The sequence below is a fragment of the Miniopterus schreibersii genome (genome assembly GCF_964146895.1).
Source record: "Miniopterus schreibersii genome assembly, chromosome: 21".
Lineage (NCBI taxonomy): Eukaryota > Metazoa > Chordata > Mammalia > Chiroptera > Miniopteridae > Miniopterus > Miniopterus schreibersii.
The window spans coordinates 16,643,461-16,669,406 of record NC_138123.1 but is presented as its reverse complement, the minus strand read 5'-3'; the positions used below and the strand labels follow the sequence as shown (position 1 = coordinate 16,669,406).

The following is a 25,946-nucleotide window of genomic DNA, read 5'->3' as shown; positions in this document are numbered from 1 at the left end:
CCACCTGGCAGACACAGCTGCCCTAAGGACTGACACTGACCAACCCTTGGTGCGCTTTCACTCCCTGACTGCTGACCCTGCCCATCCCCACCCCCATCCCCTCTCTCTCCCTTTAAGATACTCAGTCCCCTCTGTACAATCAGTGGAGGGGAGTTCACACTGGGCTTGTCCCTGTGGCAACAGGTGGTCTGTCCTGACCACTTTAACCAGAGCCCAGCTTTGTTATGTCTGACCACAAGCTCCCGCTGCAGGCCAGGGTAGGGTGAGGCTCCTCCCGGGACACGTGACAAGCTTCTGACTTATGATGCAGCATTCTTTCCTCCACCTGACACCTGGCAAATACCATGCCTCAGATATGTCAGCTCTCAGGACACCCAGCAAAACCCACCACTTAAAATAACAGATTTACTCAAGATTTATAGTAAGGATTTTTCTATTCGTGTATCTCTTAGCTTCAAATGAGACAGACACAGTAGTGAGAAAACCATGCCGGTATTTTCAACATGTGCTCCCAAATTAACATCAGAGCACAGTGGACAATCTATTTTTATTGGCTTATCCTTAGAGGTGCTTTTTTCTCCTGACTTTCTCGAAGCTAAATTTCCTGTTAGTGGGTGCATTCCATTTATTGAGAACAGCCGCTTGTGTGGACCCCATAAGAAAACCCTCTCCCTTCAATACGGACTCAGATTTCAGATGTTTCCACTTATCTGCAGGGAGGAGGGAACTTCGGTGAGTAACCTCGGAGAAGTGGGTCTTTGAAGGACTGTAAATGTTCTGTGCTGGGGACTAAACTCTTACTTCTCCATATAGTCAAGTCTTTTATATCTTTTGTTCTCAAACTTGAATAATCGCTCCCATCTATTCTCAGCTTGCATAAAATTCTTATTTTATACTTTATTTTATTTTATTTTATTTTTAATCCTCTCCCGAGGACATGTTTTCACTGATTCGAGAGAGAGAGAAGAAGGGGGAGGGAGAGAAGGGGGTGAGGGGAGAAATGTCAATCAGTTGCCTCCCAACCCAGGATTGAACTAGTCACCTGGGTATGTGCTCTGACCAGAAATTGAACCAGCAACCTCTTGATGCTCCAACTAACTGAACCATACCAGCCAGGGTGCATAAAATTCTTTTATTTAAGAAAATGCTTTTTAATGTAGAGTAAAAAATGTATAAAGAAATGATCTAAAGAAGGCAGTGTTCAAACAAAGGAAAGCATGCTTAATTTGCCAATGATTACTGTCCCTGGCATCATTTAGGATGGTGGACGGTGGACTCTTTACCTGAGACAGCTTCATCTGCATGTGGGCGAATACGTGGAGGAAGCCCACTACCGCGTCCCAGAGCCTGCTGTGGGCCAGGCTCTGCTGATTCCCAGTGCAGGGACCCTATGGGAAACAGACCAACACATCACTTCTGATAGCTTAAGGGCAAAACAAACTTCACAACAACTTGTCACCTGACAAGAAACCCCAACAGGAAAGATGCACAGTGATGGTAATGGCACCTTTAGGAGATAAGCACACCCTTCTTTGAAATGTTTAATATAATAAATCCCCAAAAGTGCCCCAAGGATTTTCATGTTCTGTTTCTGTATAAACAATGGAACATTGACAAAAAAGGTGAATTATTTCATTTCGTCTGGCTGTGGTTTCTATTTAGAGAAGGCGGTTAAGTGAAATCAATCAGCATTTATTACCGTGGATGAAAAGAATCTGAGATTATGTTTAAAATGGGAGAGCAACGCTGCTTAGTGCTAAATAGTACCCTGGATAAAGCGTTTGTACAGAGACAAGCTCCTCTTCAATGCCCTCTTCATGGTTCAGCTGCCTCTCCAATCATACAGACAAGGCATTTTAAGAGATTAATACTTTAGTGTGGGTGAAAGGGGTCTGTAATAAAGCTGACAAGTTCAGTGTCAGAGTAGCCTCCCAGGGGGATCTGATCATAAATTCCTGACTGGGCGGGTCCTGGTGGGCAGTCACGCCCCAGGCATATAACTTCTTTAGTAAAAGTTTATCTTTGCCTTAAGCAGCCCCATCCATTGCTCATGCATCTAGGACAACACCCCTTTGAAATGCCAAGAGTAACCCTCTTTTCCAGACCCCTCAGGGCTTAACCGCCCTCAAGTGAGCGGTCATTTCAGCTATCCTGTAATTCAAGCCCCAGATGTGCTTTCTGGAAACCACCTTTGTGTGTGTGATCTTCCTTAAATTACCTCCTTAATTCCACATGCATAACAGAAACTGCAAAACTGTTGTTGTCCAGAGCATTGGGCTCAAATAAACTCTCATGAAATTTTTCTACAGGCCTGGGTGTTTCTTACATCAACATTAGTCATTAGCTTTATAAACCCAGAATCCAAGACAATCAGAGCCTACCTACTCTCTAAGCTTACACTTCAGGAGATCCTTATGTGGCAACATAGTGTGTGGGAGTGTGGGAGGCAGTTAGACAGACTGAGCAGAGCAAGGGCGATGGGCCAGGTACAGACGGTCATCAGGGTGGAAAACCCCAGGTGCCTAGCAACCAGCAATTGTAGGGTGGGACCTCGCCCCCAGGGTGGCCTTTCCTCCTAGCACACTGCTGGTCATGTGGTTTGGCCCCCCGGACCTTTCCTCCCTCAAGAAAACATCTAGGCCTCAGTTGTATCTCAGCTACAGGCTCAGAAAAGCAACAAAACCAACCACAGCTGACCTCAGGACCAGTTACATTAGATAAAGACCACCCCAATCACCCGACAGGGGCCAATCAATCAGTGAAGCCCACAACCCTAAAAGGACACGCCTGGAAAACTGCTGAATGTTGTATTAAGATCTTCCCCTGGGGCCTCCCCTAAAATCTCTTCCCTTAAAGCCCTTAGGACAGAGGACCCAGCTCACTCTCCCTCCTGGGAGCTCACCCTCACCTTCCCCTCCCCTGCCAGGTGAGTTACCATTACCTTCCTCTCTCCCAAGCTCCAAGGGCCCTTCCTTTGCCTCTATAATTTGTTTCCAAAGCCCATTTCTTCTAGGAATTACTTTTTCTACCTCTATAATTTTATAAAACATGTCCTCTTCTAGTCTGAGTCTTGACTCTGAATTCTTTCCTAGACAGAACCCAAGTACCCAGGTTGCTGAACCCAGGTCCAGGGTGACCCCTCAGGTCTAACTCCTGGTGCTGTTCCCACCGCCTACAACAGTAGCAGGTAGAAGGTTTGCATGGAGACAATTTCTATTTTTACTTCCCAAGGGAAAATTATATAACCTCTAAGTTTTGTAAACAACCACATCAACCAGAGAAGTAATAGGGATTTTATTTTTAAAAAATAGATACACAACACAGTTCCTAATTTCCAAACCATCTCTTCCTTTAAAGTCTAAAGTTTAGAGGGATGATTCCTAACGAGTATATATTAGAGAGCATTAAGACACTCCAGAGGTTACTCCAGAATCAGTGCCTGGGAGAGATGGCGGCACTGCAGACACTGATGAGGTGCAACAGGACTTTGTCCTGTCTCGGCCTCTGCTGAGCCCCCGCAGCTGGGAATAAATGAAGGGAGACTGAGCAGGTCTTCCACCCCAAGGATGTGAAGGGGCTGAAGTTAAGAGCGGATGCTGGAGCGAGTTCTTGTGCAGGCCGCCCCCTCCACCCCTGCGACCGTGGGAGGCCAGGGCTGCTTCTCCAGCCCTTGGCACCGGGGACAGATGAGACATCAGGAGAACCCGCCAAGTTGGGTGCATAAGGTTTGATATTAGAACAGGTGAAGGACAGACAGGTGACAAAAACAGGTGTTTCTTTTATGTCTACTCAGGAGGGAAGAACCTGCTCAAACATTGCCCTGCAAGAGTGTCTGAAGGGGTGATGGATTCCAAGGCAGTGGGCCCCCCAGATTATTCAGAATAATCAGAAACTGGGCAGGAAAAGAGGCATTTCCATGCCCTGAAGGCAGTAAGAAGGCAGGTCCAGGTGAGTCCTGGAGACCCCGCCTCCCCCACTCTTCCTCCCTCCCCAGGTACAAACCCAAAGAAGCCTGAAGCTGAGGGACTTGGACAGATGGAAGAGGAGGAGCCCAGGTCCCTGCTGCCCTCCCCTCCCCCTGCCCCCCTGAGGCCTTCCCAGCAGGGAGTCAGCCTAGGACAAGGGGAGGTTTCCAGGAATGAGGTAGCTGTCCTACCCCTGAAGAGAGGTGACAAAGCGGCCCAAGGGATTTTATTGATCTGAGCGTGGCCAGTGCTCAAAAGCCAATGGAAGACCGCCAAAGAAACAGTCCCCAGAACACGTCTGAAGAGACAGTGCTGGGAAGGAATGAGGTGCTTTAACATTCTGGTGAGTTCAGTTCACAAAGCCAGCCAGGCGGTGGCAATTTGGCAGTGGACGTCAGTCTGTCTGGCTGTTACAGTCTCTCTGGATTCAGAGCAGGGGACCTTTAGGTTTCCTGTGGGTCAAGTCCAGGCCAAGGACCTTCAGGTTTCCTGTGGGTCAAGTCTAGGCCAAGGACCTTCAGGACTCCCTGTGGTCAAGTCCAGGCCGGTGCTGACTTACCTGACCCACTAAACGCAATACTGTGCCTGACCTATGAGGGAGACAAATGTTAGTGTTGGGGAAAGCTGGGCAAATCCCACATGGAAGCTCTTGTACTGTCCTTGTAACCTTTCTGTATAGCCAAAGTTACCCCAAATAAGTTCTTATTAAAATGTACTTTAAGCCCTGCTCCTCTGCCTGCTGCCCTGAATGTTCATGTGACAAGTTAAAGGAAAGAATTTCGCACACAGTGAAAGATTAGTGGGGCTCCTGGTTTTACATAAATTCAGGAACCTGACTCATGTTAGGAACCAAGAAATGCCCACTCTTAGCTGAATATTTCGTTCATTCTATAGATACCATTTTCCCGACTGTTCCCTAACCTTCGCCAGCTTGCTAATGTTGCCAGTTAATCTCACTTAATCAGTGCAGGTTACACTAAGGAGAGTAATATCTTCTAGACGCGGACGGGAGTATTAAGCCACAGTGGAAGCGGGGAGGTGAGGAAATAGAAACGAGAGTGAACTGAACCTGATTTAAAATTCGCTCTGACTTGGTTTAAAGCAAAGTTATTAGGATGATGTGTGGCTTTTCCATTCTGAAATGCTGAAATTAGGGTCCTCTCTGATGACGGGGGGAAGGGCAGGAGCACGGGGAGGGGTGGGCCTGGAGGGCCGAGGTCGGGCGCCCTCTGACCCCGGCCTCACCCGGCCGAGTCCTTCACTCACCGGTGCCTCGTCCTACTACACTGCCCACAGGACCTCTGGGGACACGGTCTACTATTTTCACATCTCTTCCCCCAAAGATTATGTTCAGTTTAAGGAAGCAAACTGCAAATTCCTCCCGCCCGTGTGTCCTCAGCATGTGGATTTCAAACCCGAGGCTCACTGACTGGGAGCAGCACCGTCCAGGGGGACAGAGGAGAGACAGGAAAGGACAGACAGGCCTTCCAGGAAACCACGAACTTTTGCCGGTTGAAAAAAACAGGATTCTACAAAATCTTTTCAAAATTCGCAGGTTAAGACAAATTTAGCTTAAAGAGATGTAAAACAAACCAATATTTAAAAATATTTCTATTCCTCGTAGTACTTAGAGTTATACCTCTATCATATTATATTATAAAATTATACACACACGCTCCAAAATGAGGCCGTTAAACACTAGCCTCTTTTTAATAAAGTCTCCATGAAGCTTCTTCCTCACTTTCCCCGGAATACGGCGGAGTGGGTTAGCGCCCTCCCTCCCCAACGCTCCCCGAGCTTACTGAGCGCACCGGCCAGGAGACCGCGGTCCACCCACGCTTCACGCCTCCCCGGGGCTGACCCGCCTCAGTCTCCAGATGGAAAGGCAAGTTCTCTCCCTACAAATTCACGCCTCAGCCCGACCAGCTAAGGATCGGGACGAGGCCCATCAGAAAGGGCGCGGGGAGCACTCTGCGTACTGAAGCCGGCCAGCCAGCTGACTCCTTTTCTCTCTCTTTCTTCCAACAGCAGAAACGTGTGGCCGTTACCTGAATGTACTCCGTGAGGGTGTTAAAGACTTGCTTTGCTACTTGAATTGCTTTGGAGAAGTTGCGCTGTCCCTGCTCATCGATGACGTCCTTCCCGGAGTAATACCAATAGAAGTCACTGATGGACTCCTGGAAGAGAGGTGAGGGGTGAGGGCACATGGTGAGGCTGCGCCCACTGTCCAGCTGTGAATCGCTAACGTAAGTCATCTGACAGCACAGATTTGGAAGTGAAAAAAATACGGTGAAGTAAATACAACCCCCAGCGATTTTCCTACACGTGCAATGTGGCAACACCCTCCCTAGAGCTGCAGAGGAGAAGCACAAAACTTAGCTTTAAAAATGACCTCCTGTCTCTGGTGACCTAGAACTTCATAAACATAAGGATCGTAAGGTTAGGGCACATCTACCCCTTGAGCAGTTAGAGGTTTACTAGGTAAGCACAGAAATTAGGTATTTTTTGGGTTGCAGACGCCTGGCCTCCTGTTTCCCCTGCAAAGTGTGAGCACCTGCTGGGGGAGGACTTCAGGATGTCCCGCCTCTGGACCCCCCAGAAACTGCTGGACTGCGGATAAATACTGGCAAGTGTACACCAAGTCTTCCCGACAGGATATCTGCACAATACTCACATTTTGAAGGAATTTTGTCAGCTAAATGAACAATAGGTCTAGTGTGTAAACTGCACTTGGGTTTTGAGCCATAATTTAAAAAATCACAAATATGTTTTTAGCAACTCTTCCTAATGTACATATTTGCTTCCAAATAGATCTTTTCCTCCACTAAGCTTTAAGTAAAAAAGTGTTGTGCTTTTACATACTCAGATTAAGGGGAAAACTCAAAGTCTGCAGGTTCTCAAAGTTCTGTACTGGCTTCTCTTAGAAATAAAATGAGAGATGAAGGTGACACAGGCTCTCTCCTCAGGAGGCCTCCACCTTCAGACTCAGTCTTGCTAATGTGGAATCAATTACTACAGTATCACAGGGACTTTAACTGCTTGTTAAGATGAATTTTAAAATTAACTCAAATATTAGGATGGCTGAAGACCTAACCCGAGGGCATTAAATTCAAGTACATGGGAGGCTTGAAAGCCTTTCTTTCTCCCTCCTGAGAACACCCGGGGTGTTCTTTCCCGTTTATCCATCAACCGTAGAAGGAGCACAGCATGTGAGCGCTTTACAAAGTGGAAAGAAAATTTAAAATGCCATCAAAGCTAAAAAATGTAGGGAAAAGTCTGCACTTATAGAAAGAAAATAATGAGCCCAGTGGAGCCAGGATGAAAGACGGGACAGGGTGGCGGGTTCGCCAGCAGGCCTGGGAAAGACTGGTCAAGGCAGAGTCTGAAAATCCGACGAGCCGTGAACCAGAGCGCGTTGGGTCGGGCCAGCTGATCGGCACGCCGGCCGCCCCGTCACCGCAGCTGCACGAGCCCTCTACTGGGCCAGGACGCGGGGCACCGCACCTGGACCCGCAGCAGGTAGTCCACGGTGGAGATGATGATATTCACGGTGGTGTTGTTGCCGGTCTGAGTTCTCAGATAATTCTGAAAATCTGTACGAGACCAAAAAATGGTATTAAATCTCACTCCAGAGTTTAAAATGACCTGTTATTTGAAAAACTCCAAAATCAAATGATGTCTCCAGCAAAATCACTGTGGCCAGGAGTAGTTTTAACATGAAGTAATTCATAGTTTCCATAGAAAGGGAGTGACCACCCCGTACGCACATCTGGGTGTTTCACAGAACAGAAACACTCCATTTTTGTCTAAGAGGCTGCCGACGCGTTTCCCGATTCCTGGCTCGAGCGCTGGGCGCGGGGACGTGAAGGGTCCCATCCTTTAGGACAGTGGTTAGACACTCAGTGGTCCCCTGCGCCTCCCGGACGTGCTCAGTGCCGGGAAAGGTGACCTTCCCGCCAGCTCCCGCCCGCCTGGGCCCATCGCTGGCCGTGGAAGCATCAGGCTCAGCGACGCCGTGAACACCTTCCCCGGTGCAGAGAAGGGGCACAGAGGGGACAAGGCACAGTCTCCCCAGAGATCTCTCCAGTCTGTACCCTTTCACCTGCCACCTGCCTTCTCCAGCAGAGCCACCGATAAGCCCAGTGAAGTGGCTACAGGGTCTCTGAGGCAGCGATGCTCACAGGAAACGGGGCTGCCGGTGCCCAAGCCGCGCTCAGGCTGTCCCGACTGCAGGGTGAACCGCCGCTGGCACTGCCTTCAAAACACCTTTCCCCCGGACCCTCCCGCGGCCCCAGGCCTCACCAACCTGAGTTGTGTCCCTCACAAAGCAGCTGCAGGAAGCGGAAGAGGTCACAGGTGAACTCGTCATCCTGAAGAACCTTTTCTCCTGCAGGGAAGTCCACACGTTAGCAGCCCCGCACCTCCCGCCCGCCCCGCCCGCCCTCCCCGCCGGCCCTGCCCACCGGCCCCAGGCGGCGCAGCGCCCCCAGGCCCGCAGCCCTCGCACGGCCTCTCTCAAGCTCACAGACCATGCGCTTTGCAGAGAGAAGCACGTTTCTTTGTCGGAAAAGAACACTGGGGTCTTAACACCCCGATTTCTGTTAAAAGTAGCAGCATGGGTTTGGCAACATTTTAGAAACCCCCTGAAGGTTTAAACTTGTTCTCTTCTCCTAAGTTTCTGACAGGTATGTACAGAAACGGTTCTGCATCTCAAAATGTTAACGTGAAACCTGCACACTCCGCGTCACAGTGCGTTTGTGGGGCAGGGTGACCTGCAGAAGGGCTCAGATATTCCACCTACGTTTCAACTTAAATGTATCTTCACCACAAGCTACTCTGAAAGCAAAACACAAAGAAACAAACGAAAAGCGAGCACCACACAAATGCAAGTTGATTTTAAAAGCAAAAAGTGTCAGTGAAAAAATGTTCAACATATGAGTGTATGCTCTGGAATCTGAATCAGCTCAGAAAGGAAAACGACAAAAAATGTTGTTTGGCAAGTGAATGAATGTATTTACATATTTAAAAAATAATAAATTCTCAGACTGGAGATACTGCGGTTAAGGAGAACACTGTGCGATGGCCACGTGTCCACTGGAACGGAAAGTGCGATGATGACAATGACAGAGCTGATGGACTTACCAGTCTGCAGTCTGTGACTTTCAAAGTGACAGGCTTCATATAATGGGAGGGTTAGGAAGCAAAACCATTTTGAAAACTAATATAAACATTAAAAAAGTACATGAAATCACTGTACTGGTGTCCCTGTGAGCCTGTAAGATGCGACATTTGGTGACCAAACTAAAATCACCAGGTACACAAATCGGTCCTGTGGCAGGTTCAGGCGCTAAACGCACGTTGCTTAGACTGTCATTACACGGCTGATAAGCCCATTCCGCAGTGTTTACGGTCATGACAGGGTAGGAAGGGGAGGACAGGCGGGCCAGGAACTACACTCTTCATCCACGATACTTCCTATCAGTTAACGAGCTATTTTAATCATAAGAGTCTCTAAAATACTTAAATCAAAATATTAGCAGTTACATCGACTTGTCTCTTGTGAGCCTATCTACAGTGTATTTTCCCCCAGAAAATCAAACCAATAAGCCATGTACACGCTTTCAGCGTTCACGCGTTCACTGTGGAACGAGGAACCTCGATAGGAAGTACTCAGACAGCTGACGCTGAGATGAGCTTGGCGTGCTCCCCGTGGCCTGAAGTGCTCGGCCCTGCACACTGACGTACACCCGGTTAAAATGCTGCCACCACGAGGGGTGCAGAGAGGGGCGAGGCTTATGGTGCAGGAGGCTCCGGAGGACAGCCCACCTGGGGACGGTCAGCAGAGAGCCCACTGGACGTGGAACCTGAGAGCAGTAACAGAGACGAGGTAGGGTGCGGCCCAAGGGCCTTGCATTCCCGCAGTATCACCTGTGACGGCAGCGTGACGGCAAATGTAACCACTGTGAGGAGCTTCCTTGCCTTCGTTTTCATTCTAAGGGGCCTGAAATTTCTAATGCTGTAATAAAGGGAGTGACGGCAGTGCCGCTGCTGCTGACGAGTTGGTTCTTTGTGTCTTAGTTTCTCATCTATAGAATGAGACAATGAGCACTGTCCCCTCACTGGCTCTTCATAACCTAAGGGACCATTTCTACAAACTATGGACAGCTTAGCATCAGTAGCAGTGGCAAAAGCACTAAATAAAGGCATAGCACGCCTAGGTGATGAATGCAGCTACTGGACATATTTATTAAATGCGTTCGCCCATCTTAATTTTATGGGACCAAAATATTCTCAAAATTATATAGTTTCACTTGGAAATAATGTTAGGTAGACCTTACTTATTTAGAGATCTAGTAAGGTTCACACTTTTAAAGGCCACTGCTCTACTCACAATTGGTTTATCCCCTTAAAAGCTCACTGTGTTTACTTAGAATATCCGTGGTCACAGATCACTGTGTGGCCCTGTATCCAGACAAAGCTTGGCTTCATTGTTACTAACTGTTCATAATTATCAATAATTGTTAATAAAATTAATGGAATAAGTAAAAAGACTACTGAGTATACATAAAAAATAGAATCAGGACAAACAGAGTTCAGAAACTGAGGTCCCCTCAGCCGTGGGTCTTTTCGTGGCTGTATCTCCAACAGCCGAAAGCTACAAGTCGAGCAGCATGGAACATACAACTGGTCTACCTAAGAATTCCCTGTAAATGCTTGTTAAACGGACTTGAGCCCCTCACTGCCATGGAGGAAATTATTCTGATTACTGATCTTCAGAGGACTTAAATATCTATTTTGTATCTTGGAAAAACTGAAGAATTAAGGATAACAATATTTTTAAATAGTGAAAAGGCAGGTATTTGACTCCACGTGGGTAATTTCAATGTCACTGCTTAAAAGGCTTAAATGCAGCTGCTTAAATTATGTTTCAACTCAACTAACAAACCATGAAAGTTTTAAATAAATACACAATCAACATTTAGTTAGTGACTATGGTGTGCTAGGCACTGTGCTGGATATATTTTCTCATTTCATTTCAGGTACGCAATAGTCCAAAGGTGATATGAATCCCAGTCTGTGGTTCAGTAGACACCTGAGAAATTCCTGCGGCTATTAACTGCAGGTCAAGGGTTTGAATCCAGCAAACTACAATGAACACTCATTAGTGTCTTCTCTGTGCTAAGCACCTTGTAAGGTCCTGGGGATTAAACCAATGGACAGAATTCCTGAACTCAAGGAGGCCATAGTCTAATGGGAGAGACAAGCAATAACAGGCAATGTCAATATTACACCGCCTTCCAGAATCCACGGTGCCACAGTTTCTACACTTTGTAAAGGCCTCCTCAGCAATCAGCAAAATCCTTGGCTAAGGACCTTAGACCTCACGCTGGATGCTACTTAAAGTGTGAGCTCCTGCTTGCTTCCATCACTTCAGGCCTGAGGAAAACGTGTTCTAGGTGTGCAGCTTTGGGACAGGCAGTTTACCTTTCTGAGCTTTTGTTTCATCTTTGATATGGGGATTAACCATCTCTGACCTCCTTACTTCATAGGGCTTCTGGGAGAATCAAACTGGTCCAAAAAAGTATAACTGCTTTGAAATATGCAAAGCACAACAGTAATAAATAGAAAATTAAAAAAGCTAATTTCTAAACAGAACTTCCGTGGGCTGTGGATATGATAACAATCTCTAAGTCCTGTAAGTGTAGATAGAAATTAAGGTGACAGCCTGACACCAGCACATGAAATGAATTTATTTTAAATCCCAAGACAGTCAAACTGAGAGCGGCCACCATGTAGACGAGAAGGTGTGTGCGTGGCTAAGAGCTCAGCTCGTGTTAGCTGTGGGGGGACTGTCCCTTTGCTTTCAATGTGACCCGCAGATTTTGCCCCTGGAACCTTCTCTGGCTGCCTTTCAGCTCTCGCTCCTCTCACTGAAACCCTGATCCTTCACACTCCACACACCAGCGCCCTAAGGGCCCATCACACTGCACACGGGCTGCCTACCACAGCTGTCAGCAAGCCACACACAGACTGATTTCCTTTCACGGTAACTACGAAAAGTGTGCTCTCAAGAATTCCCTACGACCTGCCAGGACGCATCACCTCCCAGCTCCCAGAGGCTGGAAGGAAATCTCACTGGAGAAAGACGCCCAGCCAGCCTACGAGCCTCGCTGAGAAACGAGAGGTGTGTGGGGTCGGGGGTTCGATGGAAGCGTGCTTGAACACTGGGTGTTAGCAATTTAATTCCAGCTGGATCATGACACAACACACAGTATCGCTTAGGTGCTACTTGCGCAGTGGCCGTCACAGCCTCAGAAGCAAGGTGCAGATTCCTGGGCAGGGCACAGAAGGCCCCTCCCGGCCCCCATCCACCGTCTCCCCACCTCGCACTCAGCCACGCTGGTGGGTCCCTGTCCCCGACACAGTTTGTACCTCACACTCTCTGCCTTCCTCACCCTCCAGATAAACTTCCACTGTGACATGCCCTCTACCAGGGTGGGAGGCACCTCGCTCGGCTCCCTCCCCCACAGCACTGGCTGTTTTGAAGTTGTTGCCTACACCTGTCTGCACAACCCTGCGCTCTCAAGGACTCCAGTGCCCAGGACAGCGCCCAGCATGCCACAGCCACCCCAGCTGTCCTTGAGGAGAGAGTGCGCCCACAGGCACGGCAGGCGGGCACTGCGCCCACTCCCGAAAGGCCTCTGAGAATCGGGCTGGGAGGCAGCCCGTAAGGAAGGGAGCTCCAAAACCAGTGACAATCCAGGTCAACCAGCACCTAGGCTGCTTTCTCTGTCCTTGTGATAAATTAATTAAAAATGAATGCTTTTTGCTTTAGCTTTACATGAACTTGACAAAGTCACAACAAAGACCAGTAAGAACTGATGCAACATAGTGTCGGGTAGATGGAGACTCGGGAAGGTTAAGGGGTAGTTAATGTTTTATATAAATTTTATATAAATCAAACGATTTCTGAGGAGTCAGATCTGCTTCAAAATTCCATTTTGTTCTGAAGCCTAGGACCACGCAGAGTGGCCCAGAGTGACACGGAGCGTCTGGGCTCCGCTGGCGGGGTCTGAAAGAGGTAAGGCTGCACCTCAAACTCATGATTAGGAGCAAGGTTAAATGGTTCTGGGAAAACACAAAAAATCCTGGAATGGAATGAAATTTTAAACAGCCATAGAGGTTTCGGGCTTTAAATGTTAGTACATGTTAAAAGAAAATACATATGACTAGAAAATATGCAGAGGAAACACTGATCACAACACAAGTGTGCCAAAGGCACTGCGGAAGGATGGGTCCCCCCTTTGTTTTCTTAAACACAAGTGGGAGGTTGGCTCCTGTGAAAGGGGCTTAATCAAGGAGGGACAGGCCCTGGGCCACCATGACGTAACAGTGGTAGAAAAGGGAATACAAACCAATAGCCTGAATTTATGTAAAAACCTTAAAGAAACAGAGATTTCCTCATCATAGCTCCAGATTAGAAATACCAGTTGTCACCACAGAAAGTTCAAAAGTGGCTTTAAAATTTCCACAGTAACTGCAAAAATTGACAATAGATTGGGGGTCTTTGAAGGGAGCCATGCCAGTAGGTAAAGGGACAAAAAACTACTGCCCAAGCCAACATGCTGGCAGCAGGTGGGCAAGGGCCTGCTCCCGGAGCTGTGAAGGGGACGGTGCGGGGAGAGCACCCATTCAGTCCTGGGCCCGTGTGGCCCGGCCAGCCCGGAACCTGGCTCTCCCTCATCTCTTCCCTCATGAGTTCTCGTGGAGGGTGCTGGTGGGTGTCGGAAGCTTATGTGTTTAAGCTACACCTTTTCCCTGGCTCTACAACATATGGTCACTTTACCACACCAAGAAGTCTGCGTAGTAAAGAGAGGGGTAGACAAGAAGCCTGAGCGCCCACAGCCTGTCCTTGGAGCCGGAGCCTCCAGCTCGGAGCAATGACATCACTGACGGATTTATACTTTTCAGGTTTTCTGCATATAATTCCCAAGAAATGAGCCACCTTCCTTCTCCTGTGAGGATAACAAATTTTTCTTAACCTTTGTAGAATCTTAAAAGAATGGCTGTGTAGCACATTTTTAAGATCTGCCGAAGAGAGTTAGGTGAGCTAACTTAATCTGGAAAATTGTGTCATCTCATCCCTTTTTTGTCCCCACGGTACAGGAGGTCTTTTAGAGACTATGTGAAATTCTAATACCATCTTTGTTATTACATGAGTTTGAAGAGTAAATATTCCTACTATTCTAGTGTTCTTTGAATTCAGTCTTAAGAATAAAAATTAGTTTTTATGTTAAGAAGGCTTTACACATGTGATGTGCCGAGAGGAACAGAGAAAGCCCGTAGCCTCTCTGTGCGGGGAGGGGACTGCGGAGCCCTGGCAGCAGGACACTCCATGGCCGCCCACCCGGGAGCCGTGGTTTCCGGTGCTCTGGCAGGCGCAGCCATAAAGCCACAGTGGGTCCCCAACAGAACACCCGAGGGACAGCACACCCAGGGCCACTTGTGTTCCAACAGTCACAAACACTAGGCCTCGTAGAACTTTTTTAATGAAAGAAACAAAACATAACAAATCCAAAAACATAAATTAAATGCTTGTTGCAGGACATGAACAGTGGTCAAAAGGAAAGGAAATGGGCAAAAAGAAAAGTTGAAATTTTGTTTCTGTTTTGCTGCTTGTAAGGAAATAAAATAGAAACCGTGGGCACAAATGAAACCAACCTCCTAGTGAGAGATGAGAGAGGAAATAGTGCCGCTCTCACTGGCTGTTTCTGACCTGGGGTGATGATGGTATTCAGTCCTGCTCTGGCCAACAACGGGCGGGCGGGAGACCCGGTAAATTAAGCCTGGACCACCACTCCCCTGTGGGAGCTGATATGAGCAGCGACTAACGAATCCCGAAACTGTGTTCAGGGCCTTTGGGACACTCGGTAATAACTTGAAGGAAAAACAAAAGATTTCTAATTCCAAGACAGGGAAGTCAGACTTTGACCAGAGAATCCATTCACTTTTGGGCATTTTACAGCTGGGACACGCCCTGGACTTCAGGGCGAGAGGCAGGCCTGAGACTGAGGCTCTGAGCTCTCCACAGGGCCGCAGGCCAGGTATGGTGACTGCTGACACAAACATGAAGAAATTTTCCTTCATTTTCAGAAAACCTAAGCGATCTGTGGCTGGTGGTTTTCCTTGAGGGCAGCTCACACAACTAAGTTACAGGATGGCTGATACCTGTTGATGGAACCTACACATTCCACTGCCAAGCAGATAACAAAATCACGCAGGACCCACAGCACCAGGAGCAGCATTAGAAAGTGTCTAAATGATCATTTTTAAAATACAGCAAGAAATACGCACTAATTCTTTCTCCTATTGTATAAAAATATACAGAGATAGAGAGATTAGTAAATTCTAAATTACTTCAGAAAGGCAAGTGGACTACAAATGGCAGATGGCAGGAAATTTATTTTTTGCAGCAAGATTGGTTTTATAGATGACCCAATGTTTCAAAACTAATATACTGATAACTCCAAACCAGATCAAACAAAAACAGATAAACACAGAGCCTTACAAAAACTAAGTGAATTTAAAAATCAAACATAGAAGTATAAAAACAAATCAAAACAAAAAATATCAAGGATTTTTCTTAATAAATATGAATGGGCAACAATAGTTATTTTTGCTTTAACTGCACCGTGTACTAATTTTTCTAATTGATACCCACATGTATTTAGAGAGAGAAAAACTCTAAGATCATGCGAGTCACTTTTGTGCACATGAAAATTATGTGATCAGAGTCATCTAAATGGACATTACTCTTCAATTTCTTTCATTAAAGAATCTGCACTTGCAAAGATGTCTGGACCCATGAGGTACAGGGGTAACTGCTGGAAGGGACACAGCAGGGCAGCAGTGTCCTGCAGGATCCGAGAGCCTGACTGTGGAAGCCACGTTCTCTAACTTGGCTCATCCGTGTGCTTTCTCATTTTATGGATAATTCTTTTATAAGGATCTTTTTCTGCTACCCAACCAGGGGGAGGCCCTGGCTGTAGGTAGGAAACAATAAGGAAGTTGGATGTGGGTGTGACCTGCGTGGGTGTCCCATTAGGGGCTTTTTCATGAGTTACAGGAGCATTTTGTCCACTTAAAGAAAACCCTGTAGCTCTCGGTACTGAAAGGTAACTGGTAGCTGACTCATTTCAGGACAGGAGGGGGAGCAGGTGGCCCTTTTAGTGTGAGCCATCAATACCTGATCCTTCCTCGGTCACCATCCCAAGTCCTTCCGCCTTGTTCTGTCGCTCGAAGGCGTTGAGGTCGAGGACACTGCAACAGGGAGAGACACTCAGAGGACTTAGAAAATGTTCCTTCTTCACAGGAGCTCATGTCTGAAAACCCTATATCCTGAAATGTGACCCGAATGCTAACGGATGCTGGGAACACGCCCATTCAATGCCCACCAGCTGCATTTCCAGGTGGCGGGCAAGCCTCTCCCGGGGGCCACGCAGAGATGGCCCGTGTGAGGTCAAACACAAGCCATCAGTGTCCACCTCGGGAGGACATTATGAAGCTGGCAGACACACTTAAGCGTAACTATAGTAACCTTGGAATAGCTTCCAGGTGGAGCGCTCATTACATAGTGTGTCGGGGGCCTTATCAGATGCTGTCTGAATGACTCTACTTGCCTTGAAAATAGAAAGTAATTACCATAAACTAGTTGGCTAAGGGCCACTTATTTAGGAAAAATGAGAAATAGTCTACAAGCTCCCAGGTAAAACTAAGCAGAATACTTTTTTTCTCTTTTAAAAATCATGCACCCCTCATTCGTTTTCACAATGCATATTAATTCTCCAAGGTCCCCACTTAAGCACAGGGAGGATTATTTTAACACATATTAACACTGAGTAATTTAGCAATTAAAATGCTATTAGCACCTAACAAGCAGGCAGAAAACAAGACAGTAACTGTCGCCCCCTTTGAGGAGTGCTGGGTCACGGAGACCCCCAACAGGAGCCCGGGCGCCGGCCGGCTCACCTGCAGGACTGCATCAGGCCGGCCAGGCTCTGGAAGAAGCCTACGTCCTTCTTGTCCTTCAGGTAGTCGAGCATCTTCTGCAGCAAACACATGAACCGCACGGCCAATGAGCACAACTCTTGTTATCGTTAAGAAAAAAACAACAAAACCACGCTTCCTACTCTGAAATAAGACAAGATAATATTCAGTGCATATGGGTACCACTACTGTCACCTTTCCCAGGAGGCGGTGAGGGCACGGCCACGGCAGGGAGCAGGCGAGCTCCACGACCACCAGCGAGCCCCGAGCCCCGGGCAACCATCCTTCTTTCTTGGGACGCAGGCACTGCAGGCCCACCGGGCAGAGGCCCACCTGGACGCCAGTCACAGGCGCCCCAGAAGCAAGCTCCCCAACCAGCACCGCGGCCCGAGAGCCGCACGGATGTGCTGACGGCATAGAGAGAAGTCAGTTTCTACGGCCAGGCCTAAACCAAGAAGAGGCGGGAATCCCTCCCTGCTAACTTCCTCCTGTTGGGAATGATGTCCAGATTCTGTGGTTCCCGCTGCTAGCTTATGGTTACCTATCAAAATGGAGCAGCTATTTAAAAGGTGGGTAAAATGTGTTGGAGGTTTCAAATGAGCACATACAAGATGAAAAGATGACAGAGGGCACTGCAAAGCTTCTAACATAATGAAGGTGCCGCTCTTCTCCGAATTCTGAATACAGAATAATTCCTATGATCAGTGCTCTTTGAACAGGGCTCAGCTAAATTGTCAACTATTTGGTAATAATCTTTTTTCAGGAATCAGAGTCAAATGTACTATAAAATTAAATATGTAAAGGCTGCATACACACACACATATGAATATATAGTATATACATGTGCACAAATATATACCTATATAGACATGTATGTACACACACAACATATACACCTATACACACATGTATATACACACATAACTATATACATGCACATGTATATATACATATGTACATTTACACACATATACCTAGAAATGTATATGTATACATACACATACACCTATATACACACACATATGCAAATATACACACATATAGCTATATAAGCACATACCTGTATATATACACATACATGTAGCTATATAAACACATATCTGTATGTATTTACACACATACCTATATACACACATGTACCTATGTACACACATGTCTGTATATGAACACATACCTACACACACATGTAGAATACATGCATACACCTACCATGTGTATGTACACACACACCCACACATTTGAACACAAAGAGGTGCACGAAAAACAGCCATTTGGGGAGGGTGGTGATGTTACTGATCTAATAAAACATGAAGCACTTATTCATCACTGGTCTTTAAAACGAAAAAAGCACATGGCTTAGAGCGCCAAAGGGAGGGGCAGCAGATGTATCTAAAAGTTTAGAGCAAAAAGAAAAGCTGTGTAAACAACAGGTACACACAGCGTGGGCAAAAGTAGGTTTACCGTTGTGAGTATGCAGAACAGAGTTTATTCTTGTATTATTATGTGTTAATTGTTGTATTATTTTCCATATAATCTCTCGAGGCTCCTTTTGGCTGCAAGAATTTCTGACTATGTATACTATATAATTAAGCTCTTTTAAAGTAAAACATAAGGCAAGAGAAATGATTTTTTACCAAATACTGTGGAAAGATTAGTTTTCCTTTGTCTAAAGTCATGCAGTAATTTACTATGGAAACCAAAAAAAGAACATCTATAAATGAGATGGGAAAAGTATCTTTGTTTTCACTAACTTCTGAAACTCAGCATTCCTTTCAGCTATTAGCCAAGCAGCTGCTCAGCAGACTAGCAGTCCCTGTCTTGTCACTAAGAGAAATTCCAGGTATTTTCAGAGTACATTACAATCACTACTGCTGTTTTAAAATGTTTAGATTCATCATTTATTCTCAATATTTACTAGACCAAGGACCAGATCTTTACTTAATGAGCTCATAAAGAAACACATGGGCCTTTACCCAAAGCCTGCTGTATATTTGATAACCACACTTTGACACATTGGGCTTCTTTGTCAAGAACCCTGAGCAACGTTACTTTGTTTGTAAACATTGCCCTGACCAAGTTCAGAGGCCTCACTAAACCCCAGCAGCATTAAAAAGCAAAAGCCAAGAACCGTGGGTTAGACTGTATCTGTGTTCTCTTCTAGACTTAAAATGTAATGATTATATCCACAGAGCAAAGTACACAATTTGAGAAAAATGCACAGATGAGCTAGTTTTTCAGCTATTCTGTGTTGTTACTTAACCTAGTCCAACTTCACCAAGTTTCCTCTGCTTCACTTTTCTTAGACTTCAAGATCTTCTAGAAGCATATCATGCCCTTCCCCACGGCAGCGACTCTGAGGTTCACAGCAACCTGGGGTCAAGCATTCCAAGGTTTTCACTGGCCTTCCTTTCCCTCTGTCACGGGAGCCCTTTACCTGCCTCACACAAACTTGCCCAAGAAAGAGCAGTTATTAGTTCCACGTTCATAAACCATTCTTGCTCATACAGAAGAAGCCAAAATGTAAAAATGAGAGACAGATTTTAGCTTTAGAATAACACAATCTACTACTTAAGCTATGTTTTGTCTTGCTGTTTCTCAACTGGCATATGAATTTTTCCCAAGTTTAGGACAACACTATAGGCCATGTCAGTGATGTCCCCAAGGTGTGCAGCACACGACCTGTGACAGTCTGTTTCTTACAGTCATTTTTAACAAACTCATAGACGTTGTCCTTCAGGTGGACATACAGATGTCGAAACTGGTTGAAGTTATTAAAATCCCAGCCCAAATCATGTCTAACTTTTAAACAGAACATAGTTCAAAACTTGGTTGGGAAGGATTTTTCTCATTTCTTGGGAGACCAGAAAGAATTACAACTGAAGTAATTCTTGACAGAGCGTCCTGTTTCCATGTTAACCTAGGAGCAGGCTTCATACCAAATACATAGCAAAATCCAGAATCACTTAGCAGAATCACTTTACAGGAGCCGTAACATGAGAAAACACGTTACCCAGCAAAGCCCAGGTCAGAACCAGTTTCTCACTGTGAAATAGACCAGCCATAGTGCTGACTCGGTCGTGTGAAACGCAGCCAGGTGACACCACACACTGTGACTTAAGACTCTACAGGAGTTAGTGCCCACGTGGGCAGTTTAGTGTACCTAGAGGATATTTGGATGCTGAGACACGATGACCATAAAATAAAGACACATTTAAATAGAAAATGAAACACTGTACAATTGATAGTGCTTGTAGGATGACTGATGCAGTCAACAGGAGGACTAATGGTCCTTGTTTGCAAAGTGAGTGTGAGCGGCTGAAGGCCTCACCTGCTGCACCGTGGAGTTCCCGCCGTTCAAGACGGCAATCCCGAGTTTCAGAGTGGCAGCCACCATTGGGCCCGTTTCACCTTCAAAATATAGAAACAGAGTTCCTTAAGTCACTTCACCTGCTGCAACAACCTGTTCTACCTCAAAATGTGCACTTTTAAAATTATTACCACCCCTCCAAATCTCTATAATGTGGAGGGGACTGACTTATACACCAAAAAATATTTAACAAGTGATGATGCATATTATGCCATCAGTGCTTTTCCAAATTCTGTGTAATACAGACAAAGCTGATACCATAGGAGGACAAAAAAAATGTGACGAAACAACTGATTTTGAAAAACGAAGACCTAAAATGATTAAAATTCTAAACTATGCGTATTAAAATAATGTTGGGATTAATATAAGCCACTTAAAATTTTTCTTAAGGAAAACTTCCCTCCCACCTCCCTCAACAATATTATGTTTCAGCAACTTTTATCATTTCATCACTTTTACCCTAATATGTTATAGTTTTGCTTTATGAGGGTGACTAGTCAAAATTTTTGTTATTAAAACAATAATGGCAAAATTTTAAACTCAACTAGTTGACTATTCTTTTGGTATATTTTAGGTTACCCACTTCTGTTTATCTTAGACATAATCTCCTATTTACAGAGTGCACCGCCATTAATTTTCCATTCCATTACAAATTATAGCAAAAATGTTTTCAAAAAGAAAATATTACTAATGTAAGAAAAATCATCCTCAAATGGCTGGCTACTAAAAAATATACTACTTTTACTTTGTTAAAAAGGACTCGCTTTCAAAGTCTACATTTGTATCAAGGGTCTGCAAACTGTGGCCTAAGGGCCAAATGCAGCTTTGTCATGGTTTTGTAAATAAAGGTTTATTGAAACAAAGCCGCACTGTTTGCTTATGTAGTGTCCCTAGCTGCTTTCCTGCAGCTGTGACAGAGACTGCACAGCTGTGCAGCTCCCTAGAGCATGTCACAACAGACATTCCAAGACAAGACTTCTTAAGCAGAAATGAAACAAATCTTTAAATAAGACTCTGAAAAGAGTCACAACTGCACTGAGTAAATGAGGGCTCATCTCACATTTGTTAAGTCACTGACCTGGTCTTGACCCAGAAATTTGGGACTAGGTAAGTTGGTGGAATTGCCTCAGGAAGCCCTGGGGCGGGGAGGGGAGATGCTTGAAGGGGAGATGCAGGAAGAAGAGATGGGAGAAGGGGCCGTGGGGGAAGGGGAAGGGGAGATGGGGGAAGGGGCCGTGGGGGAAGGGGAAGGGGAGATGGGGGAAGGGGAGATGGAGGGGGAGGGGAGATGGAGGGGGAGGGGAGGGGAGATGGAGGGGGAGGGGAGATGGAGGGGGAGGGGAGATGGAGGGGGAGGGGAGATGGAGGGGGAGGGGAGATGCGGGAGGGGAGATGGGGGAGGGGAGATGGGGGGAGGGGCGGTGCGGGGAGGGGAGATGGGGGAGGGGAGATGGGGGAGGGGAGATGGGGGAGGGGAGATGGGGGAGGGGCGGTGCGGGGAGGGGCGGTGCGGGGAGGGGAGATGGGGAGGCGGTGCAGCGAGGCCTCGCGGGCTCACCTTTGCTGGCGCTGATGGTCTGCAGCACCATCTCGGCGGCGCCGCGCTCGTGCAGCCGGGCTTGCTGGTACAGAAGCTTTTGCTTCTCCATTTCTTTTTCCTGAACACAAATCCCAACCATTTAAGTTGTGGCGGTCAGTCAGCAGGGCAGCTGTCTAAAACCACATTTTAGTCACCTCTCCATGTATGGGCTCTATGACAACATTATGGACCATTTCAACACCAACATTGTTATTATACAGAGGTTCACATATTGGACTCGGTTTTATTTCAACTGTTTATCAGGATGGACTTGTTCAATTTTAATGACTTGATCAGTCCCAAGCCTGCAGCATAGTTTCGAAGTGGCTGCACGTCGCCATCGAAACTTGCACGTTCTGAATTGTACATTTGTGCATGTTTGTCCCGTTTTGAACAGTCTCCGTGTCATGGCCATAACTTGATACTGCTCAGCAAATGGCTCGAGTGGCAAGGTATCACTGAGTGACCGAGAAACGCTGGCTGAGACGGGTTGGAGTTTAAGCAAAATTGAAAGCTGATATGGATAAAAAGTGGGCTTCCACTAAGTAGCGGACTTATGAGACAGATCTCCCCAGTGCCCCAAGGAATAAAGAAGCCATGTGCCTTTATATTTTGTACTCTCTGGCGGCAACAAACACACTGCATGGTGCTGCTGAGGCAATGGCTGGAGTTTGCTCTGTTCCACTCAAACTACCACCGAAAACATAAAGAAGAAAAAATAAAGAGAAAATATAAAGGCACAGCAGGTTCCAGGCCGGAAGGAGCGTCCACTTGAGCTGTCAGCTCGCTGGAGAACCGAGACGGGACGAAGCAGCACAAGTCGCAGAATGCAGTTGCATAGAGCCCTGTGACAGCGAGCCCGCGGTGGCGCGGGGAAGCTCAGTCATGGGACATGTCAGCGTCATGTCCGTGAGCACAACGGCCAAAACAAGGTGACCGCAGAGCAGGAGCCGCAGCAAGGGGCCACTTTGCTGCCATAAACTTTCCATCCAAAGTACGGAAACAGACACTGGAAGATGGAAGAGGTTTGAAAAATGAAGGCTTGCTGCTTACAGAGTATGAAAACCAAAGTAAACTGAAAGGGGGCGAATGGGCTCAAACAAACGAAAAGGAAACCTTTGAACCAAAGCAACCGACACAGACAACGCCGTTACCAGAGAGTTCTCGCCGATGCTGGCAAAAGGGTTTCTTAAATCTTTGATAATATCGTGCTGCGAAAACAAAATCGATCAGGGGTTTTCACACTACGGTTAGAGCTCCTGCGGTGAAGTTTTACTGTTTCTTAAGTTATGTGACAGGCCCGAATGGAAGCAGAGAACAGAAAAAAAGGCAGCTTTGCTCTGTGGTAGCCATGCTGACACCTAGAAGGTTCGCCTTCATGTTTAAACCTCTTCCTGTGAAGAAACAGAACAGAAACGAAACCACACGGACACGAAACCACAGGCCGCGCGCCAGCCGCAGGACGGGGAGGAGCCCCCGGCGGCCGCGCCCGCTCCCTCCAGGCCCGGCCACCTGCTGCCCCCAGCCGCTCCCGGCGCCCACGGCTCCCGTGAGCTCCGGTAAGACGGCGGCAAGAAGCCATGGGCTTAGGAACCGCTCTGTCCCTGTCGTCAAGGCAGAGGCGAGGGCGTGAAAGAGGTCGGCTCTTTATTGACCAGCAGAACATAGAGACAGTCATGAGGACACCCAAGGAAAGACAGCACACCAAAGATTCTCGAGGGAGAACAAAACCCAACGGCAACCTTCGCCAATCTGCTTCCAGAGTAGGCAGAGCGGCCCGAAGACCTGCCAGACCACCAGCTCGCACAGGGCACCCAAGGCCCAGGGTCCTTTCCAGTAACTTAAGTCACGTGGGACGGAGAGGTGCAGGAGGGTCAAGAAACGAGGTCAAGTTGTCTTCTTTAAAAAATAAACTCTGGGCAAAGATCACTCTCATCGTTCTTCTACAGCATCTAATTTCTATAATAGTAACTATTTCAGGGGTGATGAGGACACTCATTTGAAAACAAATATTGAACCCAGAGGCAGGAGGGGTCATACGTCACCGAGGGGTCAGGGCGGCCTCCCCAAATCCCCCCAGTGGGCTGGGTTAGGGGCTCTCTCTTCTCAAGATCTTCAACATCATTCTTTCAGGTGCTTGGCCCTTTGACAAATGCTTCTCAGTATATACTTTAATCTTGTTGTCGGAAATTCTATCACAATATAAAAAATAAAACCCTCACAGCTAGACCAGAAGTTTTCAGACAATAAAATGATAGGTTAGGTGTAAAGAAAAGAATACTTTCATTTCAAATTTACTGCAGATTTGCTTCTTTAAGCAAATTGGAGATAATCTTTTAAAACTATCTCACTTAGGGAAATCCACTCCAAAGTACCTTTTTAAAGGTAGGATTCCCGCCCCACCCCAGGTTCTGCCTAAAACTGCCAAAGGGCCTTAAATTAACATTATCCCTTCAACCTGCTGTTTAGTCTTTAAATTATTCCAAGGTTACAAGGAAAGGTTAAGCGGGGTAAGGAAAAGAGCAGCCCCAGTTTGAATTTTCTGTCATACAAACAGTTCCACTCCCAAGAGTATTAGCTGTTTTCCTACAAGATTGTTATGGGTCTTTTCAAGGTCAAGGGGTTCATAAATCAGACCACGATCACATCACAGGGTGAATGGAGAACTCAGCATCGTGGTTTGCTTTAGAATAACTGCAGCCTGTCATAAAGTTGCTAATATCCTCCCCCTCGGTCTGACAGAGCTCACACTTTCAGCACTGATGGGGGAAAGGGGCGGGCCTCAAGAAAACCTCCCATTCTGTTCTTCAACAACTTCTTTATATGAGAAAAAAATCGCTGCAACAAAAAGAATCAATTACAACCGTCCCTCGCTACTCGATGGAGAAAATCATCTATCCCCACAATGGAGACGAACAGGAATTTTAAACCAGGGCAGCCTGATGACAGCAAAATCATTCACACTGAGGCTGAACGACCTTCAGGATGCTCGGGGGGCATCCGGGCAACGTGCGCACCACAGGCGAGGCCACACAAGCCCCATGGCCTGCGTCTCTTTTCTTTGCCTTTCCTACCCTACAGCAACTGCTGGCAAGGTTCTCAGGCTCTCCTACAACGAATGTGGGAGCTAGTTATAATGCATGTGGACGTCCAGGAGCTGAGCTCACTTTAAAAATACTTCTCATCAGTTAATGTTATAAATATTTCCCAATTACACATTAACATTAAATAGTCTTATCTGGCATCTTAAATTTAGTCATAACCTACAAGGTAATGTTGACCCTCAATATTATAAGGAAAAAAAAGATTGAAATATAGATGATTCAACTAGATAACTATGAGGACAAAGATGAAAGGCAGTGAAGTGGGGCCAATAATTTTGTTTATAACACAAACAGGCCAACAGAGACTACGGGAAAGAAAAGCATACGCAAGGGCGCCTTCTCCACTTCACTGAACTCTGTTCTCTGTCCCAGCTTCTGAGGCTGTAGGCTGGCTACATCCTATAGAGCTGACTCAGTGCTAAGAAGACACTTACAAAATTATAACCTTGTTTAATAATAGAGGTTCCCCAAATCTTTAAGATTTAAACTTGATTTTTTAAAAATTAAATGAATGCATGTGAAATTTCAAGATGTGGAACACCTTGAGGAAAGTGGCCATAGCTGCTTTGTTTATTTGTTGTTTGTACCATGATGCCAGTACATATGCACTGTGCATCCAGTGCAATTACCTGCACACAATAAATATTCAAGAAAATGTGAGTGAATGAAGGGCTAAATAATGTGATATGATGTCCTATGTACAATTAATGTAAAATTTTACAAATGTTAACTTTTCATTGGAAGAGTTACAAAGCCATAAATGTGAAAAAAATTATCTGGCTTACTCTCAGTACATAGTCAGAGAAGTCTAGAGTTATACCCCAAAATTCTCAAATTACAGTCTTTAGCTCATTTAATTCTCTCTGTGGCTGAACTATCAAACA

The 25,946-nt window shown here is 46.3% G+C and overlaps 1 protein-coding gene across 1 annotated transcript in view; it reads right to left on the bottom strand.

Annotated features, from left to right (window-relative positions):
* The window catches only part of RYR2 (ryanodine receptor 2), a 472,766-nt gene that overhangs the window by 42,242 nt on the left and 404,578 nt on the right, over nucleotides 1-25,946 (bottom strand). Inside the window, exons 81-88 of the mRNA XM_081124070.1 lie at nucleotides 21,938-22,037; nucleotides 20,341-20,420; nucleotides 16,995-17,071; nucleotides 16,213-16,286; nucleotides 8,272-8,352; nucleotides 7,470-7,558; nucleotides 6,014-6,142; nucleotides 1,284-1,388 (exon numbers count right to left, since the gene is read on the bottom strand). Coding sequence (XP_080980196.1) covers nucleotides 1,284-1,388; nucleotides 6,014-6,142; nucleotides 7,470-7,558; nucleotides 8,272-8,352; nucleotides 16,213-16,286; nucleotides 16,995-17,071; nucleotides 20,341-20,420; nucleotides 21,938-22,037 — 735 coding nt within the window. The remainder of the gene's footprint in view (nucleotides 1-1,283; nucleotides 1,389-6,013; nucleotides 6,143-7,469; nucleotides 7,559-8,271; nucleotides 8,353-16,212; nucleotides 16,287-16,994; nucleotides 17,072-20,340; nucleotides 20,421-21,937; nucleotides 22,038-25,946) is intronic.